Source organism: Pteropus medius, unplaced genomic scaffold (genome assembly GCF_902729225.1).
Source record: "Pteropus medius unplaced genomic scaffold, Ma_sr-lr_union100, whole genome shotgun sequence".
NCBI lineage: Eukaryota > Metazoa > Chordata > Mammalia > Chiroptera > Pteropodidae > Pteropus > Pteropus medius.
This window is the reverse complement of record NW_024340698.1, coordinates 2793194-2817505: the sequence shown is the minus strand read 5'-3', so window position 1 is coordinate 2817505 and position 24312 is coordinate 2793194. Positions and strand designations below refer to the sequence as shown.

Below are 24312 nucleotides of genomic sequence, written 5' to 3'. Positions count from 1 at the left end.
TATCATAATGTCTAAAATAAAAAATAGTGACAATACCAAGTACTTTCAATGAATGAGAGACTGTATCACTCACTCATCCATTGCTGGTGGGAATGGAAAGTGGCACAGCCATTTTGGAAAACAGTTTGACAGTTTATTTAAAAACTAAACATTCAACTACTATATGACCCAGAAATTACATTACTGGGCATTTATCCAAGAGGATTTAAAAAGTTACATCCACATAGAAACCTGTACATGAATGTTCATAACACATTACTGCACTAGAAACAACTAGAAACAATCAAAATATCCCCCCAGTAGGTGAATAGTTAAACTCTGGTATATCTACACCATGGAATACTACTCAGCAATAAAAAGGAATTAACTATTGAAACATGAGGCAACCTAGATAGATCTCAAAGGTGTTATGCTGAATGAAGAAAACCAATTTCAAAAGCTCACATAGTCTATGATTCCATTTATATAACATTCTCATTATAGAGACTGAAAACTGATTAGTAGAGCCCAGGGTTAAGGATAATTGGGAGGCTGGAAGGGGGTGTGATTATAAAATAGTAGCACAAGGGAGAGCTTTGTGGTAATAAAATCATTCTGTACATTGGTTGTAGTGGTGGTTACGTAAATCTACGCATGTGATAAAATCACTTAGTATCACATATACATTGGCGATGTCCATTACCTGGTTTTGATATTATACTATGTTTATGTAAGATGTAAACACTGGGAGTAACTGGGTTAATGGTATATGGGACCTCTCTGTACCGTTCTTGCAATTTCCTGTGACTCTATAATTATTTCAAGACAAAATTTTGAAAAATCAGATCCAAAAATTTTATTAATTTTAATAAAAATGTCAAACCACAGATCCAAGAATCTCAATGATCCCCAAGAATACCTTGGCTCATTGTAGTCAAATTGCTGAAAATTAATGATAATAATATTTACTGCCTCCTCATGAGGAAAAGAATATGTGTCAGAAGGCAATAGGATGACATTTTTAATGTGCTGAAAGAAAAAACTGTCAATCTGCAATTGTGTATGTAGCCAAATTACTCTTTTAAAATGAAGGTAAAATGGTATTGTCAAATAAACAAAGGCTGGGAAAATTCATCATAAGGAGACCTACACCATCAAAATTATTAAAGACAATTCTTCAGAATGATGAAAACTTATAACAGAATGAAACTTGGATCAACACAAAAAAAATGGAGAATATCATAATGGTAAATTTGTGGCTAAATATAAAATATTTCTCCTCATTGTAAAATTTCTTTGAAAGATTGCTTAAAGCAGAAATGATAATGTAATATAGGGTTTCTAACATGTAGAAATAAAAGGTATCACAATAACAGCACAAAGAATGGTAGGTAAATATTGGTGTACTGTTATGAGTTTTATGTTATATGTGAAGTGGCATAATATATTAATATGAACTATTATATGTTCATACATTTATTTTATATACATAATATATTTTTGCATACATACACATTCACACATGCATACATGTGTTCTGAGACAGGGTCCATATGATTTATTATATGTATACATGGCACAACAAACTTTATAAACTCCTATTATGAGGAGAAACATAAAAGATCCACCAGGTAACTCAAGGTATGTCAGCATTAGGAAGGGAGGTTTAAGGTGGGTGATCAAATGACTTTGTTCTTTCCATCTGTTTACCTTTAAACCATATGACAGCAATGCTCCCTGACAAGGATAAGATGAATTCCACTGATGAATTTTGCTGCCACTGCAACTGTAGCCATTTTTTCTCCTCCTATTTTAATCAGCCACAGTGGCAGAAGCCAGTGGAATCACTGGTGAAGTTTAATGGTGGCCACTGCCTAGTTTCTTCACTTAACTCAAAAGGCCATTGCAAATAGCCTAAAGACTCACTGAGGGAGATGGACACTATTTCCCAGAAGTAAATACAGCCTAGTTTGTACTTTGGAATAATTGGTCAACCTTTCTACTTGCATAATCTACTAGCAAAGGTTATGCAGTGCCTGAACATGATCATGGCTGAATCGCCAGGCCTCATCATCATCTGCCTTTTAGGATATCTACTCAGTGCTGAATGTACAGGTTTGTTTTCTTTTTAAAAGAAACATTGAGTATGCTTGTCTTTTAGATATAGAAATCTGGTGCTGTCTTCTTCACTAAATAATGAATACAGGATTTGACAGCAGTGTTTAAGATTCTAGTAGTCAGCATTTGGGTTGGCAAGTACTGGTTCTCTGGTAGCTGTGTTTTCTTCATTTTTAAACTAAATAGATTTACAATACTTATGGTGATTTTTTTGAATAGATATTGTTGGATTTATGATTTGATAATGTCATTCCTCTTAGAAAACATTCATCTTCTTGGTTAAAAAAGTTAGAAGTAGAAAAATGTTTTAACAAGGAAGCAGCAGAATATGGAGGAAAAATTAACTATCTTTTTGATTATTTTTACTCACCACTTTGAAATAAAAATTGAAAACATTAAAGTCACAAAAATGGTTTTGTCTATACAAGAAGTTTGATTTTAAGATAGATGATGTGTTTGGAATTTTTAGAGCTATAAAATAAGGCATGCTTCTAATTTTAAAAATCCATAACAATTATATACCTTCAATTTCAAGTTTTAGTTAAAACAATCTTTTTATTAGTAAGTTGTTATGTATCACTAATGTTTTTCATGTCATTAGGAAGAAATTATTTTGTCTCTGAGTCTAAACATCTAAACATCCAAACATCTGAGTCTAACATCTCCCAGATAATACATGGGGAAACTCAATACTCACTTGAGCTCTTAGGAGAGCAAAGCCACTCCAAGAATTGATGAAAAGAATAGAAACTTAGTTAATATATTGTATATCGCTTGGTTTTTTTTCACAGCTTCAAGTGACTTTATACATTCCCCAAAGGAAGGCATACAGGGAAGAAATTACTCCATTTAGATAAACAGCATGTTCTCACAGGAAGCATTTATCACACTTACTTGTCAGCCTACTATAATCAAATCTATTAGCTGACAGTGCCAGGATCAGGGGTGCCAAACCTAAGTGTCCCCAGAAAGCAGACTGGCCCCATAGTTCCCACTCCAGACATGATGTCAGACGGAAATGCAGAAATAATGATACAAGAATGCAAAGGTTAAATCAAACTAGCGAAGTGGGTAGAGTCCAGGAATAAAGAAATTTAGCTGGAAAACCTACAAAGTAGGCCATAAAACTAAGTCTTTATACATGTCTCATCAGTGTGAGATCTAGGACAGAGGATCCAAGCCCTTCCTTCAGGATAAGTGGTGAAATGATGGAGATTTTAAGAGGGCTACTGCCCCCTTGAAGACCTCAGAGGTTAGGAAAAGGACAGATATGAATAAAAAAAGAGGGACTGGGATTTCAGAGCTTGGGAAATAATGACTAAAAGAGGTAAACCTGAAAAGAGGTTAGATATATGACCCTTAGATAATACTGAGGAGAAAGGCGGTATGATTGTGGAGTCACTGGAGTCAAAGATAATAGCCCTTGAAGAGAGAGCCAGGGGATTTTCTTAAGGATGGACATTATTGATGCAACACTTTCTGCTGCTATTAAACTGTCATTGGCTTCAAAAAGCAGTTTTATGAATGATTTACTGAGCTCTTGCATTTTCATGGCTGCTATCCGTAGGTATCATTGCAGCAATTTGGATTTTGAAATCAAAGCTGTTCTGTGAAAGCAGTTCGGTTTTGTAAAGTATAGGGACCAAAGCTGTCTTTCATTCAGAAGGAATGAACAAAATGAATGAACGAATGAAAGACAACTTTGGTCCCTATACTTTACAAAACTTTACAATGCTGAGTGACTACTATGGTGTCAGGTAATCACTGTGGCAAGGTACTAGAGACATGGGGATAAACCAGATTCTTTTTTTCACCTAAAGCACCATGAAGTCAGGAGAGAGATTTCAATATAATGTGATAAAATGTATATCAGCTGCTAAAGGAGCATAGAGAAAGAAATACATGAAGTGGGGAAACATTTGACAGAGAGACAATATTTTGAGCTGGGTCTTAAAAAATGAGTAGATTCACTCTCTTTAAATGTCTAAACTAGGGCATTCTATATGGAGAGGATCATTCACGTGCAAAGATCCAGATCCACAAAGAATGTGAGGGCTTTCAGGAACTCAGTATGTTCTGAATATTGAATATGACAAGTGAGGTAGAATAGCTAGGCGGGGTCAGGTCACCAGATAATGAAGGCCCCAAACTAGGAGTTTGGACAACAGAAAACAATGTGGAGTCATCAGAGTTGTAAACATGAACACCACTGATAGCCGATTTTGGATGCTCGGTCTGGCAAAATTGTAATGAACTATTCAAAGAAGGGGTGGCAAGACTAGAGGAGACTGGTTTTGAGGGTATTACAATCACCCAGGAAGGCAGGAAGGCCTGAACCTGGACATTAGCTGTACAGACAGAGATGAGAGAAAGAAATTCAAGTGACATTAAGCATCCAGGTATGGAAGGGGAACAGGTTTAGAAGAAGTATATAGACTATGTCTTGGGCATTTGATGTGATTACCAGACACAGCCTAGTACCTAAGAGCATGGGCTATATGTCTAACTGCCAAAGTTGAAATCCTGGTTTTGACATTTAGCATGTTACCTGGGGCAGATTACTTAACTTCTCTACTCTTCTCATTTACAAAAATGAGATGACAGTACCTATCTCATCAGACTGCTGTGAGGATGGAATGAAATAATGGATGCAAAGCACTGAGCACAGTGTCCAGCACATCAGAAGCATTAAATAAACATCAGCTCTCCTTAGCCATATTGTGAATACAGTTAAGGAGCTAGAAAGATGATCTGGAATTCAGAAGATATATCTGACTAGAGATGGATATTTGAAATTCACTGTAGAATTACAATAGGTACAACTGTGTGTATAAGGATCCAGGAAGCGTGGATACTGTCGCACCTAGTACAGTGCCTGGCAGTAGCGAGTGTTCAGAAAATTGTGTTGAAAGTGTCAGGGCTGGCCTAGGGTGAAGGAAGCAAGGCAAGTAGGACATCAGTGTACTTGCACCCACTGAGAGAGAGTGCCTCCTTCAATCTTGTGCCCCAGATGCCTTATTTACCTCACACTAGTCCCTGCCCTGGCAAGGTATATGAAGTGAAAAGGGAAAGGCTAAGGCTAGAGCCTGGGAGAACTCTGAACATTTATGAGGCAGGCAGAAGAAGGAGAATTAACTGATCCAAGTAGCGGATGAACAACAGAGTTAGAGCAAAGAGGAGAACCAGAATAGAGTGATTTTATGGAAAGAGTGCCCTGAAAAAGGAGAAATAAACAATTAGAAATGTTTCAGAGCAATCACAAAATACATAAACTCAAAATTATCCTTTAGGAGGTCATGGCTGATCCTGAAAATCGTCATTTAAATTATATGAATGGGTGTAAAGGAGGAACAGAGCTTCAGGAAAGAGCACTGAAGGGATAAAGGGAATTGAGAAAATTTTGAAGCAGTGTAAATTTCACAGGTTCACTTACCTAAAACCATCTACATGAACAGAAACTAACCTGAACATCAAATTCACTGAGTCCCATCGATCTGAGATCTAGTTCTATTTTTCCAGGAAGGAGGGAGGGAGGGAAGAAGAAAGATAATCAACATACACCAACCTACATATATTATCTCACTGATCCTGTCAACAACACTGTAAGGTACCTATTCTTATTATGCCACCAGTATACTCATTTTACATTTGACCAAATTAAGCTTCAGAGATTATGTGACTTGCCCAAGATCTCACAACCAATAGGGGGTAGATATGTGATTCAAATCCAGGTGTGTCTGATCTGACTCCAAACCCCTGTTTTTCCACTCGACCACACTGTAAATTGATGCAGACACAGATGCTATTGCGGATATACCCAGGGCCAAGCAAATGAATTGCAGAGCAGAGACTGGGGCCTAGTGGAAGCTGGGAGGCATCGGTATGTGAAAGCAACCATCTTCCCCTTGAGAATCATCTCCCACAGTGCTCAGCTGCTTCAGAAGGGAAGAAAGAAGGAAGATGGCTGCACTGATCTAGAGCTTAGGATTGCAGGGTAATTGCAGCACTGAAGAAGGGGTGAAGGGAATTGAGAAAGCTGGCAGGTGAAGAGCTTAAGAGAAAAAGTCTTACCTAAATTCAGGAAAATAAGTGAAGCCAAAGGGGATTTGCAGAGCAAGAGAAAAGCAAGGTTGTCAAGGGACTAGAAGGCTCCATAAAGTGAAGAGCTACAATGAAAATAGGGAAATATAGTTTAATTTTTTTCTTTTCTTACTTTTTTTTTTGGAGTTAATGAGAAAGCAGCCCCAAAATGCCCTGGAAAGTTCATCTCAGTCCTAGAAGCATTTGGTCCTGTTGAGATGGTATCAGATAGTCTTTTGAAGAAACAACTCCAGACAACTTCTGGAGTTCCTGTTATTAATTAGAGATTTTGATATAAATAATATATCTGTATCTATATTTATATCTATATCTCTATCTATATAGAGAGGGAGAAACAGAAAGACAAAGAGAGATTGAGACTTGTGAGTAGAGAGAGAGGAAGGGAAGGGGAGAATTAGGTTAGAGACCTCAATTCTCCAGGGCTCGGGAGTGTCCCTACAGGCTAGGCGGTCATAGCTAAAATAAACCACATCCTGACTTACATCACTGGAATTCCTATAACACATGCCAACTGAAGGTGTTGTGAGTCTAAAGATTAAAAAAAAAATGAATGCAGTGGTTTTCTTTTACATCTACCGAGAGACCCTGGGGTTGAATTTGCAGCTAGACCACAATTAGGCTTCTGTTCTTCCCAGAGAAATTTGTTGCAAAGTCATTTGAGCAACTGCATCCTGGAAACACAGCCCAGCCAGGGTGACGGATCGCCTTGCAAAGGATCTGCAATTAGCTATTTTCAAATGATGACAAAGTGTGAAGTTAACTGCTTATTTTTAAGAACTTTCTTTTTCATCCAAAGTAAATTCAAATACAATTGAAAAATCTGACCTTTTATTACTGGAGCTCTCTTGACTAAAAGCAAAATTGAATTTTAATTCCTAAATCTCCGTGTATATACAGTACCATGAGAACATCATAAATTTTGGCTCCATGCCCCAAAGATAAATTGGCTTTGGGATTACTTGGATTAAAAACAAAGCCTTCTTTAAGAGATGCACTTAATTTTCATGATGTTTTCTTATTCCTAAAGCTAAAGACTAGTTCTTTTAAATTTCAGTTTTTCTCGATCATGAAAATGCTACCAAAATTCTGAATCGGCCAAAGAGGTATAATTCAGGTAAATTGGAAGAGTTTGTTCGAGGGAACCTTGAGAGAGAATGTCTAGAAGAAAAGTGTAATTTTGAAGAAGCACGAGAAGTTTTTGAAAACACTGAAAAAACTGTGAGTATTTCCACATACCATCTTTCAGATGCAGAGCAAAGAATAGTAAACCTAAAAAAAGAAACTTCTCTTTGTAATTTTAAAATGTCTATACATATATGTGTATTATATATGCTATAAAAGAGAAGAAATCAAATCCAAAACATTTTAAATGTCACCATTAACTTCTCTTTCTTTTTATAGACTGAATTTTGGAAGCAATATGTTGGTAAGCAATTCATTTTATCCTCTAGCTGGTATATGAAACATTTGAGAATTGTTTTTTCCCCTTCTGTGTAAATAGATAATATATTAAACTCTGTCAAAATGGCTCAGAAAATAAATTTCACTCCTTTACCCAAAGTTGAATGGTGATATACTACAGGTTTATGCCAGCATGGGAGATATCAATTGGCAGGTAAGCTTACTCTTCCACGGGGCTTCGAAAAGAACATCGTTCCACCCCAGGAAGCTGGAAGGATGAAACAGAGATGATTGTATCTAGGGACTGAATGAGAGTTGCGGTAGAGAATCAGAAAATGCTGATTGACTTAAATGTTTTTTGCTTATAAGTCCTCCTTATGATGGCCTGCAAGGCCCTCCACAACTGCCCTGCCCCTCCCTTCCGACTGCCCCTCCCATCTTGTCTCCTCACATACTGGACCTCAGCCTGCTGGTGTCCAGATGTTCCTTGCACACAGGAAAGATCAATAGAAAAGAAAAGAAAGAAAATAGAAAAGCAAAGAAAACTCTGATTTCAGAGTCCTTGATATGGCTGTTCCTTTCATGTAGAATGCTCTTCTGCTAGGTTTCCCTAGGCGCACTCCCTCACCTCCTTCGGGTCTTCACCCAAATGTAACCATCTCACGGAAGCCTACCTGATCATCTTTTAATACTTCAATCTGCCCCCTGATAGCCCCTTCACTCTAGACACCTGCTCTACTATTTTTCATAGAACTTTTCACCATCTGAGATATTATGTGATGTTCTTACTTATACTATATATTTTTCCACCTCACTAGACATCAAGCTTCACATTGGCAGGGGTATTCAATTGTTTTGTTTATTGATGTAGTCCTAGTACCTAAACAATGTCTGATACAGAAGCACTGAGTAAATATTTATTGAATGAATTGATCAAAAAGAGGAAACATCAAAATGTTAATGACAACTACATTTTAAAACTAATTTAAGATCCAGCAGCAGGATTTTGAGGCAATGTAAGTTTCACAGGACTTATCTGGACAGCAAATTCACTGAGTTCCATCAATCTGTAATCAAGTCCTATTTTCCAGTTTCTATTCTGGAGACACTGTTAGACAGGTATGTTGGACATAGTCTCATAAGTCATAATTTTTCCACTTTTGTTTTTAAATAATAAGGGAAGAAGAGGTCCGCTCCATTGTATTTGCTTTAGCTACATTTCCTTGTTCTTCTTATGAGTGCTACCATGCCAATTCTCCACTGAGGTATTCCCCTACGGTTAGTCTGAACACATCTTCTCATTCTCTATTTCTACTATATTTAAAACTTTGAATCTTTTGATATTTTTTAAAGGACATCAATTTCTACTTTTTCTCCCCAAAATATTCCTAGGTGTATTTAAACTCTCATGATCCCTTCATTGCCCATCCCCAACCTGACCTCCCACCCCGTAGCAGGTGTGGGTCAGTGTCTGTTAAGCTCCATATTTTGAAGTGGGGCCCCTGCCTTCTGGGTCACAGGCCGTAGTTACTGTGTCTTGGGTAAAGATACCTGGGAAACGTAAAAGATATAATTCTGTTACTACTGCTTTGTCTACCAAGAAAATAAAACATGAATGAGGACAAAAAAGGAAAAGAAAATAATTCCATGCCCCTTTTCACTTGCAGCAGAGATTCCTAACCACCCCCAAATAGTCTATACTATTTCTCACTGTACGGGCTTCTACGCAGAGCAGGGACACAGGGCCCTCATTCCTGCCTCATTCTGTACCATCAGCTCAACATAAAAACCTTGGGTGAAGAAGAAGCAGTATCATCCAATCACATTAACTAGCATCTGTCAAGCACTTTACAGTTCATCAAGCGTCTGTTACATTTAATCCTCACACCAACCCTGTGAACAAAGCAGTATTCCCTTCATTTCACAGAGGAGGAAACTGAGGCCTAGGAGGGTTAAAAGACTTGTCAAAAGTCACCCAGCTAGGAAGTCATAGAGCCCAAAAAAGAATCTAAGTTCTCTAATGCCCAACCCCTTGCTTTCACTATTACCTCTCCCGGCCTTCAAATCTAAATGTAGTTATTCACTGAACACCAACCTAGTAGCCTTACACAAAAATTTCTCACTTGACAAGATCTAGTCCCTTGTTGTCTTTGACCCCTACTGTCTGTGGCTTTACTTCAGCCCAAAGTACACACAGACAAGCACCCAAAGGAGGGCTAAAATGACACTCATTTTAAAGATGTGTCTCAGCAAATGAGTTGCTGTGTAGCTGGCTGCAAGCCCAGACCCTTTCAGTGAAACATCCTAAATAATTCAGATTCGTTGGTCTATAATATAAAGTGCAAATGCAGCTCATTTTTTAGACCAGTTCCGAACATCAATAATAATAAACCAGAGATAACATAATTTGTTTTCATAGAATTGGAACACATTGAAGTATCTGTGCAAAAGCACATTGGATCAAGGGGCAGAGGGAACAAGGTTTAATTTTTATAGCAAGCAGATTTTCCAGAGAGGGACTATTTCTGAGAAAGGAATGTTAGTCCTTAGTCAATGGGACCTGGATACATGCTACTGACAGAGAACATGACAGACATGCTATAGCTCGCCTTGGAGCAGGCAGGGATCTACACTCTATATATCTGGGAGTTTTGCTCTAAAGCATGACTGAGAATTCGAAATTATTTGCCTTCCTTCTCTTATTTTTTTTAGTCTTATGACAACTTCATTCTTTACTATTTTGTTTCTCATATATTGTCTTGCTGATCTGACTCCTATTTTTTTCTTCAGGGCTATTTCGCTTGGCTCAAAATGTATATCAGTCTCTCTTCTGGTTCTATTCATCCCTTTCTCCTAAAGCTTCCTTAAAAGTATGGATGGAGGCAGAGCTCTAAGAAATCGAACTTAAATGTTTGCTTCTCATTCTGACATTTCCCCTTTTGCCTATTTCTTTACCAGTGTCTTCAAAGGCTCTCAAGAACTCTATAAATATAGAAACTTCAGGAAATGTAGAAAGGACGCATAGTCAATCTATACATAAATACAGGACATTTTCAGAATCTTCTCTTTCTTAATTCTTTGTACTGAAAGTTGTTTCTCACTTTACCTAGACCATTTGAGATCTCACTAAGACAGAATATCTTTAAGCAGTAACAGATGCTTCTGGCATCTTCTCTAATTGTTTTGAACATTACTACAAATTATACTTAAAAGTTAAATGATAACACAAAGAAGCAGATGTATTCGCTCTACACCTTGGCCACAGGTTCTTTGAGTGGAAGTACCACATGTTATCTGGCTCAGCGTGCACTGCAAGACCTGTGATAGAGCAGTACTTATATGACACACAGATAATAATCATTGACGTGATGTGATTTGTGTTCCTCCAAGCAATACCCTAGGAAATTAGTGCTAGCCTAAGAATCTTAGTTTAGGTTGCTTTTAGAAATGCAGGAAGACAGGGACATCCTATAAGCAGCTGACTTCGAAGTCAGCAGTTCTGCTCTGACCCTAAAATAAGGCTCCCCTCCCCGTGAGTCTGTGTAGGGAGGACTGAGCATTCTAAGCACTTTACCTGCTAATTCAATGTCTTAACCTATCTCAAAGATGGAGATCAGTGTGAATCCAGTCCGTGCTTAAATGGTGGCCTGTGCAAGGATGACATTAATTCCTATGAATGTTGGTGTCAAGTTGGATTTGAAGGAAAGAACTGTGAATTAGGTAAGTAACTGTTTTTGGATTACTCACGGTTCAGAGTTTTCCTTCAAAACCAAATGAAACTAGAAAACGTAATATTTATGTATCATAATTTTCTCTTAATGACATATACATTTTTGTTGCAGTAAAAAACACTTAACGTGAGAGTACACAATACAGTGTGCTCTCACGTTAACAAATTTGGAAGTACACAATACAGTGTTGCTAACTCGAGGCACTGTGTTGTACAGCAGATCTCCAGAACTTACGCATCTTGCGTAACTGAAACTATAGCTGTTGAATAGCAACTTCCCATTTTTGCTTCCCCCAGCCAATGATATTCTCTGCTTCTATGTGTTTGACTATTTTAGCTACCTCCTGTAAGTGGAAGCATGTAATATTTGTCCTTCTGTGACTGGCTCATTCCATTTAGCATAATGTACTCCAGGTTCATCCATGTTGTTGCATATTACAGAATTTCCTTCTTTTTAAAGGCTGAATAGTATTCCATTGTATAAAACATATGTTCAGAGCTTATAAACATTCATTTTTCTGTAGTCGTAGTTTCCAGGATAAGTTCAAGAAACTATATTAAGATCAATAATAATATTTGGTAAATAATAGGTAATTGGTAAATAATAATTAGGTAAATAATAGGTAATGTGTAATTATCTATTAATCTTATTAATTTCACTTATTAATCTCACCTATTAATCTTCAATACAATCATGTGCAGTCAGTACCATTATTATTATTCCCATTCTATGCACATGAGAAAACTACAGCTCAAAATCACAGAAGCAAGTAAATAGTCAAGCCAGGATTTGAACTTCAGTTTGTCTGACCAAAACCTATGCTCCTAACTACTATACACAAAACCCAAAGAAAACTGAACCCATAAAACTAAACTCCTGACTAAATCACTATCAACATAGGCAGTTGAAGTCAAGTAACTATAGAATTGGGGTATGGCAAGGTCAGTTCTCTCCGTAATAGGAACTACGCATACAAACCTCTTCATGTGTTAAATTTGTTGACAAAAATCTGAGCTCATTCCTGAATTTGACTGCATTGATTACACTTGAAAGAGTTCCATAGCAAATTTAGGTTCAGTGTGCATCTTTTCCTCTCATAGATAGCTCAGAATATTTTCGTCTGAGATTTTCGCAATTGGAGCGGTAAACCTCAGTCTTTTACCTACTTATTTATTACCTCTGGATGCTTGTGAGAAGCACACAGTGCTAAGGACATATTCTCTTTTTACTCTGAAACTCTGGAATAGAATAGAGATACATACCTAGGGAGAGGATTTAACACCACAGGCTACATGACTAAGGGCAAAGAGTAGAAAATTAGCAGAGCTCTATTAAGGCGTTATAGCAATCCACTTGACACATAGATGAAAAAGGCATAAAACAAAATGAAACACACCAGCTGCACTTGTCCTATTGAAAAAGGGAAAAAAGTCATCCATAATGTTGTTCAGAAATCCTTTCAGTATTAAAGAGAAATCCACTGATCATCTTCCTTTGAGATTTAAAAGATAAAAAAGAATAAAAGAAAAGGACAAGGTGGCAGGGACAAATCATTTTAAAAGAAATAGTGAAAGCAGGTGGACGAACTGGCACATCTGGCCTGGATTCCTGTTCTCTCAGATTTCCCAGTGTGGGTACAAACCAATGCCTGGGTTACCTTTCCTGTGGGTATGTTAATTGGTCCAACATCTCTGAAGTGTTACTTCCACCTAAAAGGTTATAATTTCAAATTCGGATTTACCTAGATAAGTTTGATCCTGCTTTTCTGGAAACCTACAGAAATCTTTAGAGTAGTTATTCATTTTCAACTTAAATAATATAACCATTGGAGCTGAGGGAATGAATAACTCAATTAGTCTCAGTTAAGATTGAAGGGTACATTGTAGTAAAGTATAATTGAAAATAGTGCTTAGCATTAAATATTCCTAAATGTCTTTAGTTTCAAACTAAAGACACTTTTAAGGAGGAGAATAGCCCTGAGGAATGTAAATATAAGCACAAAAATTCCATAACAGATTTTGCTACATGTGTGAGGCTATAATCCACATAGCAAAAGTGCTGAGTCTAAAACTGGCCCTATCTCAGTCCTCTTGGGTTCCCCACATTTTGGTTGATCAAGATCGGGCAATTGCACTGCGTCCACCTCCACACCTGGCTTCTGGGGTGTATTGATCTCCCCCAGTCCATCTGATCAAGGTTTAGAAAAATCATTTCAACTCAGTTAGTTCAGAACCAAAATTGGAATTCTCTCAAAAAGCTCTTTATCTCAGATACAAAAAGAAAGCAACAACGAAAACATATAAACTATCATTTAAGCTGTTGCTTCAAATTGAACTAAAGACAAATCTCAGCAGCTGCTGGATAGCACAGTTGATGGAGTACTTGAGCCCTAAGTCTCTTGCCTCATCCTGGCTTCGAAAGGGAAGGGAGATTTCCATTGTTAAGACCTGTTATTTTCCTTTTTCCTTGTCTATGGGGCTCCTCTCCAGGAGAGAAAGGTACGAATATTCAGGGCATGCTTTCTACTTAGAAGAGTAACAATTAATTGGCTATTGTATCCCTTCGGCTATAATAAAGACCATTGTATGTCCCCAGCTACACATGACATTTGAGTCCTTTTCAGATAGGTCAAGATCTGTAAGAACTTGGTCATTCCTGTCCCTTCTAAAGAGTACAAGAGGCATTTCCCTACAGTAAGACAGGACGGAAAGTAAAAAAAAAATCACAAGCACATGAACACTTTTTTTTTTCATTTGCTAACACATCACAGACACTATTGTTTTATTTGCTATGTATTTCTTGGGAGTGAAGAAAAGAAAATACCTCGAGTTTAGCTGAATAACAGCATATTCTGTGGTAAACTCGTTAAACAAAACGTCTTTTGTCCAAGGTTTGGTTTTTACATCCGTGAATGTATCAGGTTAGAAGAAGGCAGAGTAAAATAAAGCAGAACAGGATAATTTCTGTGTAGGCATGAGGGGAAGGAGAAGGAAGAGTTCGTGCCAACATGGAGAGGGAACCAGATGCTTTGAGATGTCCTTCAACAGATGTTTTATGCACTGAGACCAGCCTCCGAACCCATACTCAACGCAGTGCCTGACATCTAAGTGCTCAGTAAATGATTGATGAATGAGTCCCATAGTTACTGTTCCTTAGATCCTGGACTATGGATCTCTCCACTCTAATTCCTTGTGTAATTATTCAATTTCTAGAATCTTGAATCCTTTATCTGAGGGTAAAAGACTGCTGATTGAACATAAATATTTCCCAGTGAATGCACAAACCAAGGTAGAGAGCAATAGCAACATTCTGGGCCACAAAGAGTAAGAACAAATGAGGAAAATCATGGAGAGGTCTATTTACTTAGCCAAGGGCACAGAATCAGAATTGGGAAAACCACACCAAGTTTACTCATACTTGTTGGGCATGCCCTGAACTACACCAGGCTACACCTACCACCTACCTCTGTTAACGTATCACAATCTCTTATTGACTGAACACTTTATGCAGGTGGTATTTGATTTGGCTGAACACTTTAGTATTTCTTTGTAGCAACAAAATGATAGCTAGTTCCATGAAAGAGCCAGGAATGTAGTCACCGTGATGGAGGAGAAAGGTCTTTAAAAATAAACAAAAAAGACCAAGTGACGTTTTTTTCAGATCATGCACTTAATAGATTATTATTGGTAGCAAAGGTTAAAGCTCAGGCTGGTTTCTCTATCTACCTGGCAACAGTTGATTGGCCTTCCCTTATTTTCTGAAGTGTCAATAAGGAACTTGAGCTAATTATTACCTTAGCCTATGCTAGCCTATGTAAAATACAATTCAAAAATTTATATCTGTCACTCAAAAATCCAAAACCATACAGTCGCTCTGTTAACCTGGATTTTCCCAGGAAAAAAAGAGTCTGTGACACAGCTTATTTATTGGGATATCCAATCCTAGGGAGCAAGAGTAAGGGACAGTGGAATGAGGCAGTGAGGAAAGGAGAACCAATAGGATAAATCATCTCTTAATCTGCAACTGATTGCTTGATCTCCTGGGTCTGTTTTCCAAGAAGCCATATGAACTGGCCTCAGGAGAGTCCATCTGGGAGTGGGGAAAGAGGTGAAAAAACTTGTCCATCAGCATCTGTCTCCCAAAGGTCAAAAATTCAGCCTACAGGTTGAACACATCTCCAGGTGGTATGTACTGGGACACCCGGAGAAGTCATGTGGCATCCCATGGCTCAGCGTCAACAGGGAAGTGCCACAATAAAAGGTGAGAGGCATGTAGTGCAGATATGAGTCAAGGCCATTCAAGGCCACACCTATGTGAGGTCAGTGGAAGTCCATGCAGAGCTGATCATCACTGTGCCGGAAAAAGGTGAAGCTGAGAGGAAGTAAGGTGGTACATAGGTGGTGTCTAATACAGTCATGTTCTAACTGCACTGACAAGTGAGCATTTCTATTGAAAGTTGTACTGCTGTTGAGCACGTAGGTAAGGGAGAAGGTGTCTTCTGTTCATTGTGTTCCTGTGCTACTCTAGAGACAGAAATAGGCCCAATGGCAGAGCCTATTCTCTTAACTCAGCTCGTCTCAGCTAGTAAGCCCTGAACTATACTACTTCCTGTTGCTGAGACCACATAGAAGAACCAAAGGGAAAGCGTAGTAATTAGAAAATACAAAATAAGATGTCAAGAATAAACCAAATATAGCAGGAATCACAAATTAATGTGAATTGGTATTAATAACAATTTTCAGCCTGGAGTTAAAAATCAAATTGTATGTTGTTGACAAAAAAAAAAGAAAAAAAAAGATACCTAAAATAAAACTGCACCAGGAGGCTAAAATAAAGGAGTATAAAAAGATTTTTCAGGTAAATGCTAACAATAACAACAACAACAAAACAGGCAAAGCAATCTTAATATCAGACAAAACATAATCAAGACAAAAAGAATTACAAGAGACAAAGAAAGATATTTTATATTAATGAGAGATTGTATAAGAGAGTAGAGAAAATGTCAACACATAATGTCTTTGACATTAGCTGCCTTGAAGGACCCTATTTCCTTCTCTTGTATTGATGCATAGCCCCCTCAGCCAGCTTCAAGTTTCCTTTGATAAATTGGATGATGTTGAAACTATAAACTTCTCTTCAGCAAAATACACTATGTAGGGTTAAAAGGCAAGTCACAGAGTGGGAGGAGAAATCTACATCACATATATCCAACAACTGAAACTCTCATGCCCTGATGGTGGGGATTTAAATTTGTACAATTATTTTAGAAAATTGCCTGTCACTATCTACTAAACCTGAACATACGATCCAATAATTGTACTCCTAAATATACATCTAGTAAATATGCATGTGTATGTTAGCACAAGATATGTACAAGAATGTTTATAACAGCATTATACAAAAGAGCCCCAAACTGGAAACTCAACTCCAATATTCATCAATAGGAAAATGGATGAATAAAGGTAGTAATATTTATACAATGGAAAACTATGCAGCATGTAAATGAAGTACTGCTATACAAAACAACATGGATGACTCTCACAGACAAAACGTTAAATGAATGCTACATAAGAGTGCATACTGTGAGCTTCTATTTATATAAAGTCCATTAACAGGCAAAGCTCATTCGTTTTTAGAAGTTGAGGTAATGGTAACTTTGGAAAGGAGGAAGAGTATAGTTATTGAAAGGAGGCATCAGGAGAGTTTCTGGGGTGTTGATAATGTCCTATGTATTGATCTGTTTACTGTTTAAACCAGTGCGTCTACTTTGTGAAAGCTCATACTATACTTTGGCTACTTTCCTAAATACATGTTATATTTAATGAACATTTTTTAATTGTAGTACATGATTTAGTGAAAGTAGAATATCCAAACCCTCAGTTTTATGCTCAATCAAATGTATTGCTGCCACCACTTTGTGCCCTATTAAGAATTTTATTTTATCTTTCTACTCTTAACTCAGGGCTCCCAAGCTTTTCTCCATGAATGCCCTTAGCTTATGTTTCACCTATACGTGAATCGGTAGTTTCATGTACTGTTTAGAAATGCATATTAAATCATACTATTACTGTTGATTTTGCTTTCTTTTAGATGCAACATGTAACATTAAGAATGGCAGGTGCAAGCAGTTTTGTAAAAAGGGTGCTGATAACAAGGTGGTCTGTTCCTGTACTACAGGATACCGACTTGCAGAAGACCAAAAGTCCTGTGAACCAGCAGGTCAAAAATCTAAATAAGTTTTTTTAAAGCTCAGCAGATATATGCTCCATATCTACATTTGAATCGTTAGCGTTTTCACTAGCCTACATAATTATGATCCCTACTTGTTTCTACTTCCTTTTGAAATCATAGTAAAGATTAGTTGCTTGAATTGGAAAAATTAATTTTCCAAATTGCATCATCATTTTAAATAGAAATTCTGTAAATGTCTTCAGTCTGAATTTTTTTGTGTCCAATTTTTTTCTCTGATTTTTATGTCATGAAGCGATTGATTTGTGGGATTTCTTTATACATATTTTTAATTGCTCTACTCAAATTAATGTAGTGATCCTATACCATAAAAGACACATAAATGATTGACTGATATGCTTCTAGTACAAGGACGGTGAAATTTAAGTGTGATTCTGCCAGGGTGTGGCTGGTTTACTCTGAGAAAGTTATTTCCTATCCTTGGGTCTCAGGCTGATCAGCACAGTCGATCTACACAGCAGTGGACAAAGCAGCTTCCCTGTCATGTCAAGCATGCCACCCTGTTGACAGCTGACTGGTGCACTCAGAACATCGCCACTCCATGCTCATATTGCTCTTCTCTGAAAATGAAAGCAGTAGAAACTTTCATAAAAATCATATCAATTGTATTTGATAAATGAAGGGCCTTTTTGAAGCACTGTATAATTTCTTTTGCATTTCCAAAGTCTGATATCTTATTAAATTTGTACATTAAATTATGCACCATTCTCTGTAACTGGGTTCGATACCTATCTCACAATGCACCCAGCAGAGGAAATTAAAGAAAGGACCAAAAGCCAAGAGTATTCATGCTGCAAGTAAAATGCAGAGTTTCTAATGCTTCAAGGGCCTGCCTGCCTGTCCTTCTACTGGGTTCTTCACATACACTGCTTCAAAGGCAGCCTACCTTGGGAGGAAAATATAAACATATATTTTTTAACCTTAAAAACCTAACTTCAAGTATAGATAGATGGCATAGTAGCTAAAGCCTCATAAAATTTTCTATACTATGAGAGAAAAAAAGAATTGAGAACCACCTCCAACTATTAAATGTTATATTTGAATATAGCCTTAGCTTTAGCAGAATAAGTAGGCCAAATCTAAAATAAGCTTTTCTGCTTTTCAATAGTAATGGTCCCTTTTCTCTAGCCATTGTTGATGATTTATATTTATACATAAGTATTTTGAACTAATTTCCTGTTTTCCCAACCACATGCTGTCTTCATGACACTTTGCCTCAGCTGGTTGCTATAGAAATGTCTGTTATAAGGAATGTGGCTGGAAGGAAAGTGAGATATGAAAATGAAATGTGAGGTGATTTTGCTTGACTGCAAATTTCCATTCTGCTTGTCCCCAATGTATCAGTAGACAATTTCTTTCTATAGGAAATAAACCAACCCAAGGTAAGAAGGTGGCTAGTTTCCAGATGGATATGGCTGTGATAATCATATTAATAATTTATTTGGTTAATACTTGATAGCTAGGTAATCAAATCATGATGATCTCCCTTCAACAGATACCTAAAATCCACCTTGGAATCCAGAAGGCATTCTAGTCTACAAAAGAAATCCTGTTAACCATGAACAGCAGGAGTCCATTTATCTCACTCTAAAGTTACATGGCACCAATCATCAGACTTCCATTCAGGGACAGTACTTGGGAATAAGACTTTTTAGTAAAAATAAATAAATAAATAAACAAACAAACAAACAAACAGAAAGTCAACTCATTAGGCATTATAAAAAGTCTTACAAAATTTGATTCTGCACCACTTATCCTATTTCCATAAAGATGATGGATTCCTGGGCTAAATGTTCCTTTCAGGAAGGGTTTGAAAACTTTTCATGAAAATAATACAATTATAGTCTGAGACTATATTCATTGATTAGATTTTTTAAAATATTGATGGGCCTGCTTTTTAGAAGTGACAAGGATGGGCCTCATCTTCAATTTTTGGAATACATGTTCTACTTTTCAATGAGAAATACCCTAATACTATTTTTTTTCCCCATTTTCTAGTGCCATTTCCATGTGGAAGAGTTTCTGTCTCACATGCTTCTACGAAGTTCACCCGTTCTGAGTCTATATTTTCCAATATGGACTATGAAAATTCTACTGAAGATGAAACAAATTTGAATAACATCACAGAAAGCACTCAACCATTTAACGACTTCACTCGAGTTGTTGGTGGAGAAAATGCCAAACCAGGTCAATTCCCTTGGCAGGTACTCTCTATCGGTGGTGTGTCAAAACTGGAGTTCAGTGGGCAAGGGGCAGGCCAGGTGAGAGGCTGAGGCTAGGACACACTAGACAGACCTATCATGGTGAGGGAAGTGTTTAGGCAAGTTTCAACAGTATGCAATATGAGGAGCTCCCATAAGTGGGGAGCTGGAGAAAGAAAAGTCCAGGGACAGCTACCATACAAGGTTAAGGAGAGTTTGGCATCAAGGAAACAGCATAGCAGAATTCCAGACAAGCAATAGAGGAGGGCTAGAAAGCAAGGTCACAGGTACTGAGGTTCAGGGTACCACTTCAGCTTCAGCCCCCAGGAGAACTGGTGAGAGTCAGAAAGTCTTTAGGTCCAGAAAAACTAAATTATTTCAAAGGGATTTTTAAAACGACTCAAGTAGGAAGGATTAAGGCAAGAATTTGGCTATTGGAACCAGGATATGAGATAGGAACTTGGTCCAAGGCTGTGGTTCTCAAAGTGTAGTAGCATCAGAATCACCTGGGTACTTGTTAGAAATGCAAATTTTCATCCTACATCCCAGACCTACTGAATCAGAGTCTCTGGGGTTGGGGCCTAGCAATCTGTGTGCTATAAGCCCTTCGGGTAATTCTGATGCGCCTTACAATTTGAAACCCACTGGACCAAGGAAACAATCTTGTCACAGAAGCTAAGATCCAAAACACCCAATAGCAGACTCATGGTACCTAGACCCAAATTCCTCCAGGGATGATCTGCGGACAACCAACATGAGAATCACCTGTGCACGTTTTTGAGCCACTAACAAAAGCTAAATTTGTAGCAAAACCTGGGTTTTAACTGGCTACAGATAAAGCATAAATGATTCCATCGGAGAGAAGGAATAAGCCTGAGAGGCAAAGAGCCAGACTGGTCCTTATGTAAAACTGTGCTGTCCAATAAGGTAACTACTAGCCACATGTGGCTATTTAAATTTAAGTTAACTACCATTTAAAATTTATATCTTCAAATTTAAAATTAATATCTTCAGTCACACCTGCCACATTTCAAGTACCGAAGAGCCACATGTGGCTAGTGGCTACCATATTGGATACAGATACAGAACACTTTCATCATTGCAGAAAGTTCTATTGGACAGTATTTACAAGAGTTGAATCTACCATAAAACTCCATAGTGACCACAATCATGTGAATGTGCAGTAATCTCAAAGATGCTTCACTCTAAAACATTTTCTCTACTGAGGTCTGAACTTTTGCCATCAGAGACCAACAGCTTTAAAGAATTTTCAGTTATCAAACAGGTAACAATTTAAGCCAGGATCAGGTAAATGTCCCCAGGTTTAACACCACTGGAATTTTGAGACTAGCTATGTGTCTATCCAAGATTCTTCAGATTGTCTGCATTTGCCAATACAATCGGTGTAAGATATTGAACCTATCCCTGGAAAATAGGGATTTGGCACAGATATTATTGAGAATGATACTGAAGAGTTGCAGACCATCACAACCAAAACTTTATGTTTGCCTTTCTTTTACCTTCGTTTTTAATAATATATGTTGGACTTGATCTTATAGCCAATAAAATATGCTATATGTTCCTTTACACCCCTCTATCATCTACTTAAGCATCCTACCAGTGCTGCTTCCCTCATCCACCATGACCTCTTCCTTCACTCACCCCCATCTTTACTTTCTTTCATGACTTTTTACCTTCTCCACCGACTTCTTTTTGAACAATCTCTCTTGGGTCCAGTCACTCTAATTATGCTTTATTCTATTTAACATCCATATATCTAATTCTCTATAATTTTACTCTTCATGTTCTTGTGCATTTTCATTCATTCTGTATCCAACTTCCGTGGATAAGGTGGTTAGAATAAAAGATTCTACTTTATAATTATTATCTTCCTTGGGCTTGTGGGACATAAAGCAGTGCCTAGAATGGAGTATCCAATCACTCAGGGTGTTTTATTAGCATAGAAGATGACTTTCCATTAAAAAAAAAACCTGAGAATTAAAAATGAAAATCCCAGGATGCATACATTGTAGGCTTAGCATTGTCTCCTTGTCGTTCCAGAAATGAAATGGCAAATACATTTAAATGAGAGTTTAAAAATGGAGTTTTATACAGTCTCAGTTGAGTCACTCCCTTTAAGCCAGATGCTTGCCAATGTTTTAACAATGCCAATGTTTCCCAATAGAAATTTTAATTAGCAAGCTGAGTTTTTTTTTTCTTTTAAGCAGCAGAAACTATTCGATGATGGTTGCAGTTGTACTATGAGGAAGACATAAATGATACACATCATTTCAAATCTATCATGTCTTCCTCACTGCACACTTGTAGTTAGTGTATCTGCTGTGTCTTTCATATCAAGTGTAGCAAAGATCATTTGGAATGTTCAAGATCACTCACTAACATGTGTGCACACATGTTCACTCCCTATTTTACCCATATGAAGTAAGATTACTGACTGGAGAGGTACAAACCTCTAGATTTTAAGGTGTTTTTTTTTTTCCCAAAGGTGAAGAGCTGAGCTACTTTCTAGGATACTTGAGAAAGACCCAGTCATACTTCTGCATTATTTTTGTCCTCACCAGAAAACTGTCTCTCCATACCTACCTCCATCCAGTTTCTCACGAAAAGTTAATGGTTTTCAAATATATGAGATAAATTGAGTGTACAAAAGTCACTTTTAGACAAAGAGGAAACAAATGAAACAAACCAGAATCTCTCATTTGCAGGAGAGCCAGCTCCACCTATCATGGTTAATCTGCAGGGCGGAAATGCTTGATTTCACTGCAGATAAGACTGCAACGCACCTGCTGCAGCCAAGGCATCAAGAGAAAGCAAGCAGCAGCTGGGGTTTCAAAGGCCAAATTATTCTACCTGTGGCTCTGAAATATGAAATACTGTTTAGCAGTGTTACCTAGAAAAGAGTAATTCCAAATACTGATGCTTCATAAAAGGGGGTGGGGAAAAAAGCGACCACTTGGGTGAAGAAATACCACAAAGAACATCTGGAGTAATGAACAGTTTGAACCGGAAAGGTTTACAGAAAATGTTTAAGTGCGCTGTTTCAAGAGCTACAGGGCCACAGAGAAAAGGGGAAGATGACTTTTTCTTTGTGGATTTACAGGTGAAAGTTACAGGCAGGTTCTGCCCCGGTTACGAAAGTGCTTTCCAACCACAGGGTCGGTCACCTGGGCTGGGTAGCTTTGGGAGGAAATGCTGGTTGAATAAATGTTTGTCTAATTGTTGACTTGAAGAGCTGTTCTGTCACTGGGGACAGCAGAGGCCAGATAACCCCATCCAGGAGAGGGTCGAGGGCATTGGTTCACCGGGGGTGAGATTAGAGTTGGCTAGCAGATAGCTTTGAGACCCGGAGGAGCGATGCGCGCCTTCCACGTGGCCTGTCCGCTGTCGCGTTCATTTCTTACCTTATTCTAGGGCTTTCACCTTAGCTTCCCGGGTTGGAGGCAAGGGCCCCACAGCCGCACCTCAATGGCGACAGGCGCTTCCCAGAGTCCCCTACGGTTCCGGCCCGCGGGGCCCTGCCCCACCCCCAAAGTCGAAGGTGCAAGCGGACTTGTCTGACTTCGCGGCGGCATCACTGTGATAGAAGGTCTGAGAGACCACTGGAGCCGATGTGGGTAGCGGAGGGAAGTGCAAGTCCGATTTCCTTCATTTCCTCTCCAGATGCCCAGTGGTGGGCTCAGAGCCCTTTGAGAAATTGGAGAAAGGAATCAAGGACTCTGCAGGGACACCTCAGGAGGGGAGAGAGGAAGCTACAGGATTAAGTGCACTATATAGGAACAGAAAGGATATTTCAAGGACTCAGTATATCCTTAGTGCAGTGGGAAACTAAAACCAGACTCGGATTTCATACGGCTACGTAGGAAAGCAATGAAAAGTTTTGAACATTAGAGAAAAAAGGGAAATCGCTACGCCTACACTTCGTCAACAGCTTAAAGTGAAAGATATGAAAAAGTGACATGCTCTTTGGGCTTTCTAAAGCTTTAATTTGGTTTTGGTAAATCATTATTCTACCTACCTAGCCACCAGCAGCTTTAAAATAATATTTTTTTCTTAATATGTCCTTGATTCTGTCAGCGGACAATTATGAGCATGTGCAAACTTTCCCAAGAGCTCCTCCCACTTCTGCGGCGTTTAGGATCCATCCGCCCCATAAGCCAAGTACCTGGTCTTCTATTTTCCGTTTTATCAAGGGAGGAATACAATGGAAGTCAAGTCATAGCCTTTCCTTATCCTTTATATGAGGTTGTATCATATGCAATTGCCAGTATTTAACTGTTTTAACTGACAAAATATGTCTTGAGAAACAGTCTCTTTATTCTTTTTTCTGTTCGTGGCCTAAATAATCTTTGAAATGTCTTGGCATTTTCCGTAGTCTCAGCTTTCCTCAGCTTTGGCCTGAAGCTATCATTAAAGGTACATGACCGCTTGACCCGTACAGCCACCTACACAGACCCAATCCTTCACATTCTATTAGGACACGCCCCCATGGCAGACACGCCCCCAGGCAATTA

At 38.1% G+C, this 24312-nt stretch overlaps 1 protein-coding gene across 1 annotated transcript in view; it reads left to right on the top strand.

The window, feature by feature from the left end:
- The first annotated feature begins 1945 nt into the window (after positions 1–1945).
- The window catches only part of F9 (coagulation factor IX), a 29313-nt gene continuing 6946 nt past the window's right edge, over positions 1946–24312 (top strand). The window contains exons 1-6 of the mRNA XM_039874817.1: positions 1946–2094; positions 7253–7416; positions 7600–7624; positions 11206–11319; positions 17421–17549; positions 19578–19783. Of these exons, the coding sequence (XP_039730751.1) occupies positions 2007–2094; positions 7253–7416; positions 7600–7624; positions 11206–11319; positions 17421–17549; positions 19578–19783 (726 nt within the window). The 5' untranslated portion in view covers positions 1946–2006. The remainder of the gene's footprint in view (positions 2095–7252; positions 7417–7599; positions 7625–11205; positions 11320–17420; positions 17550–19577; positions 19784–24312) is intronic.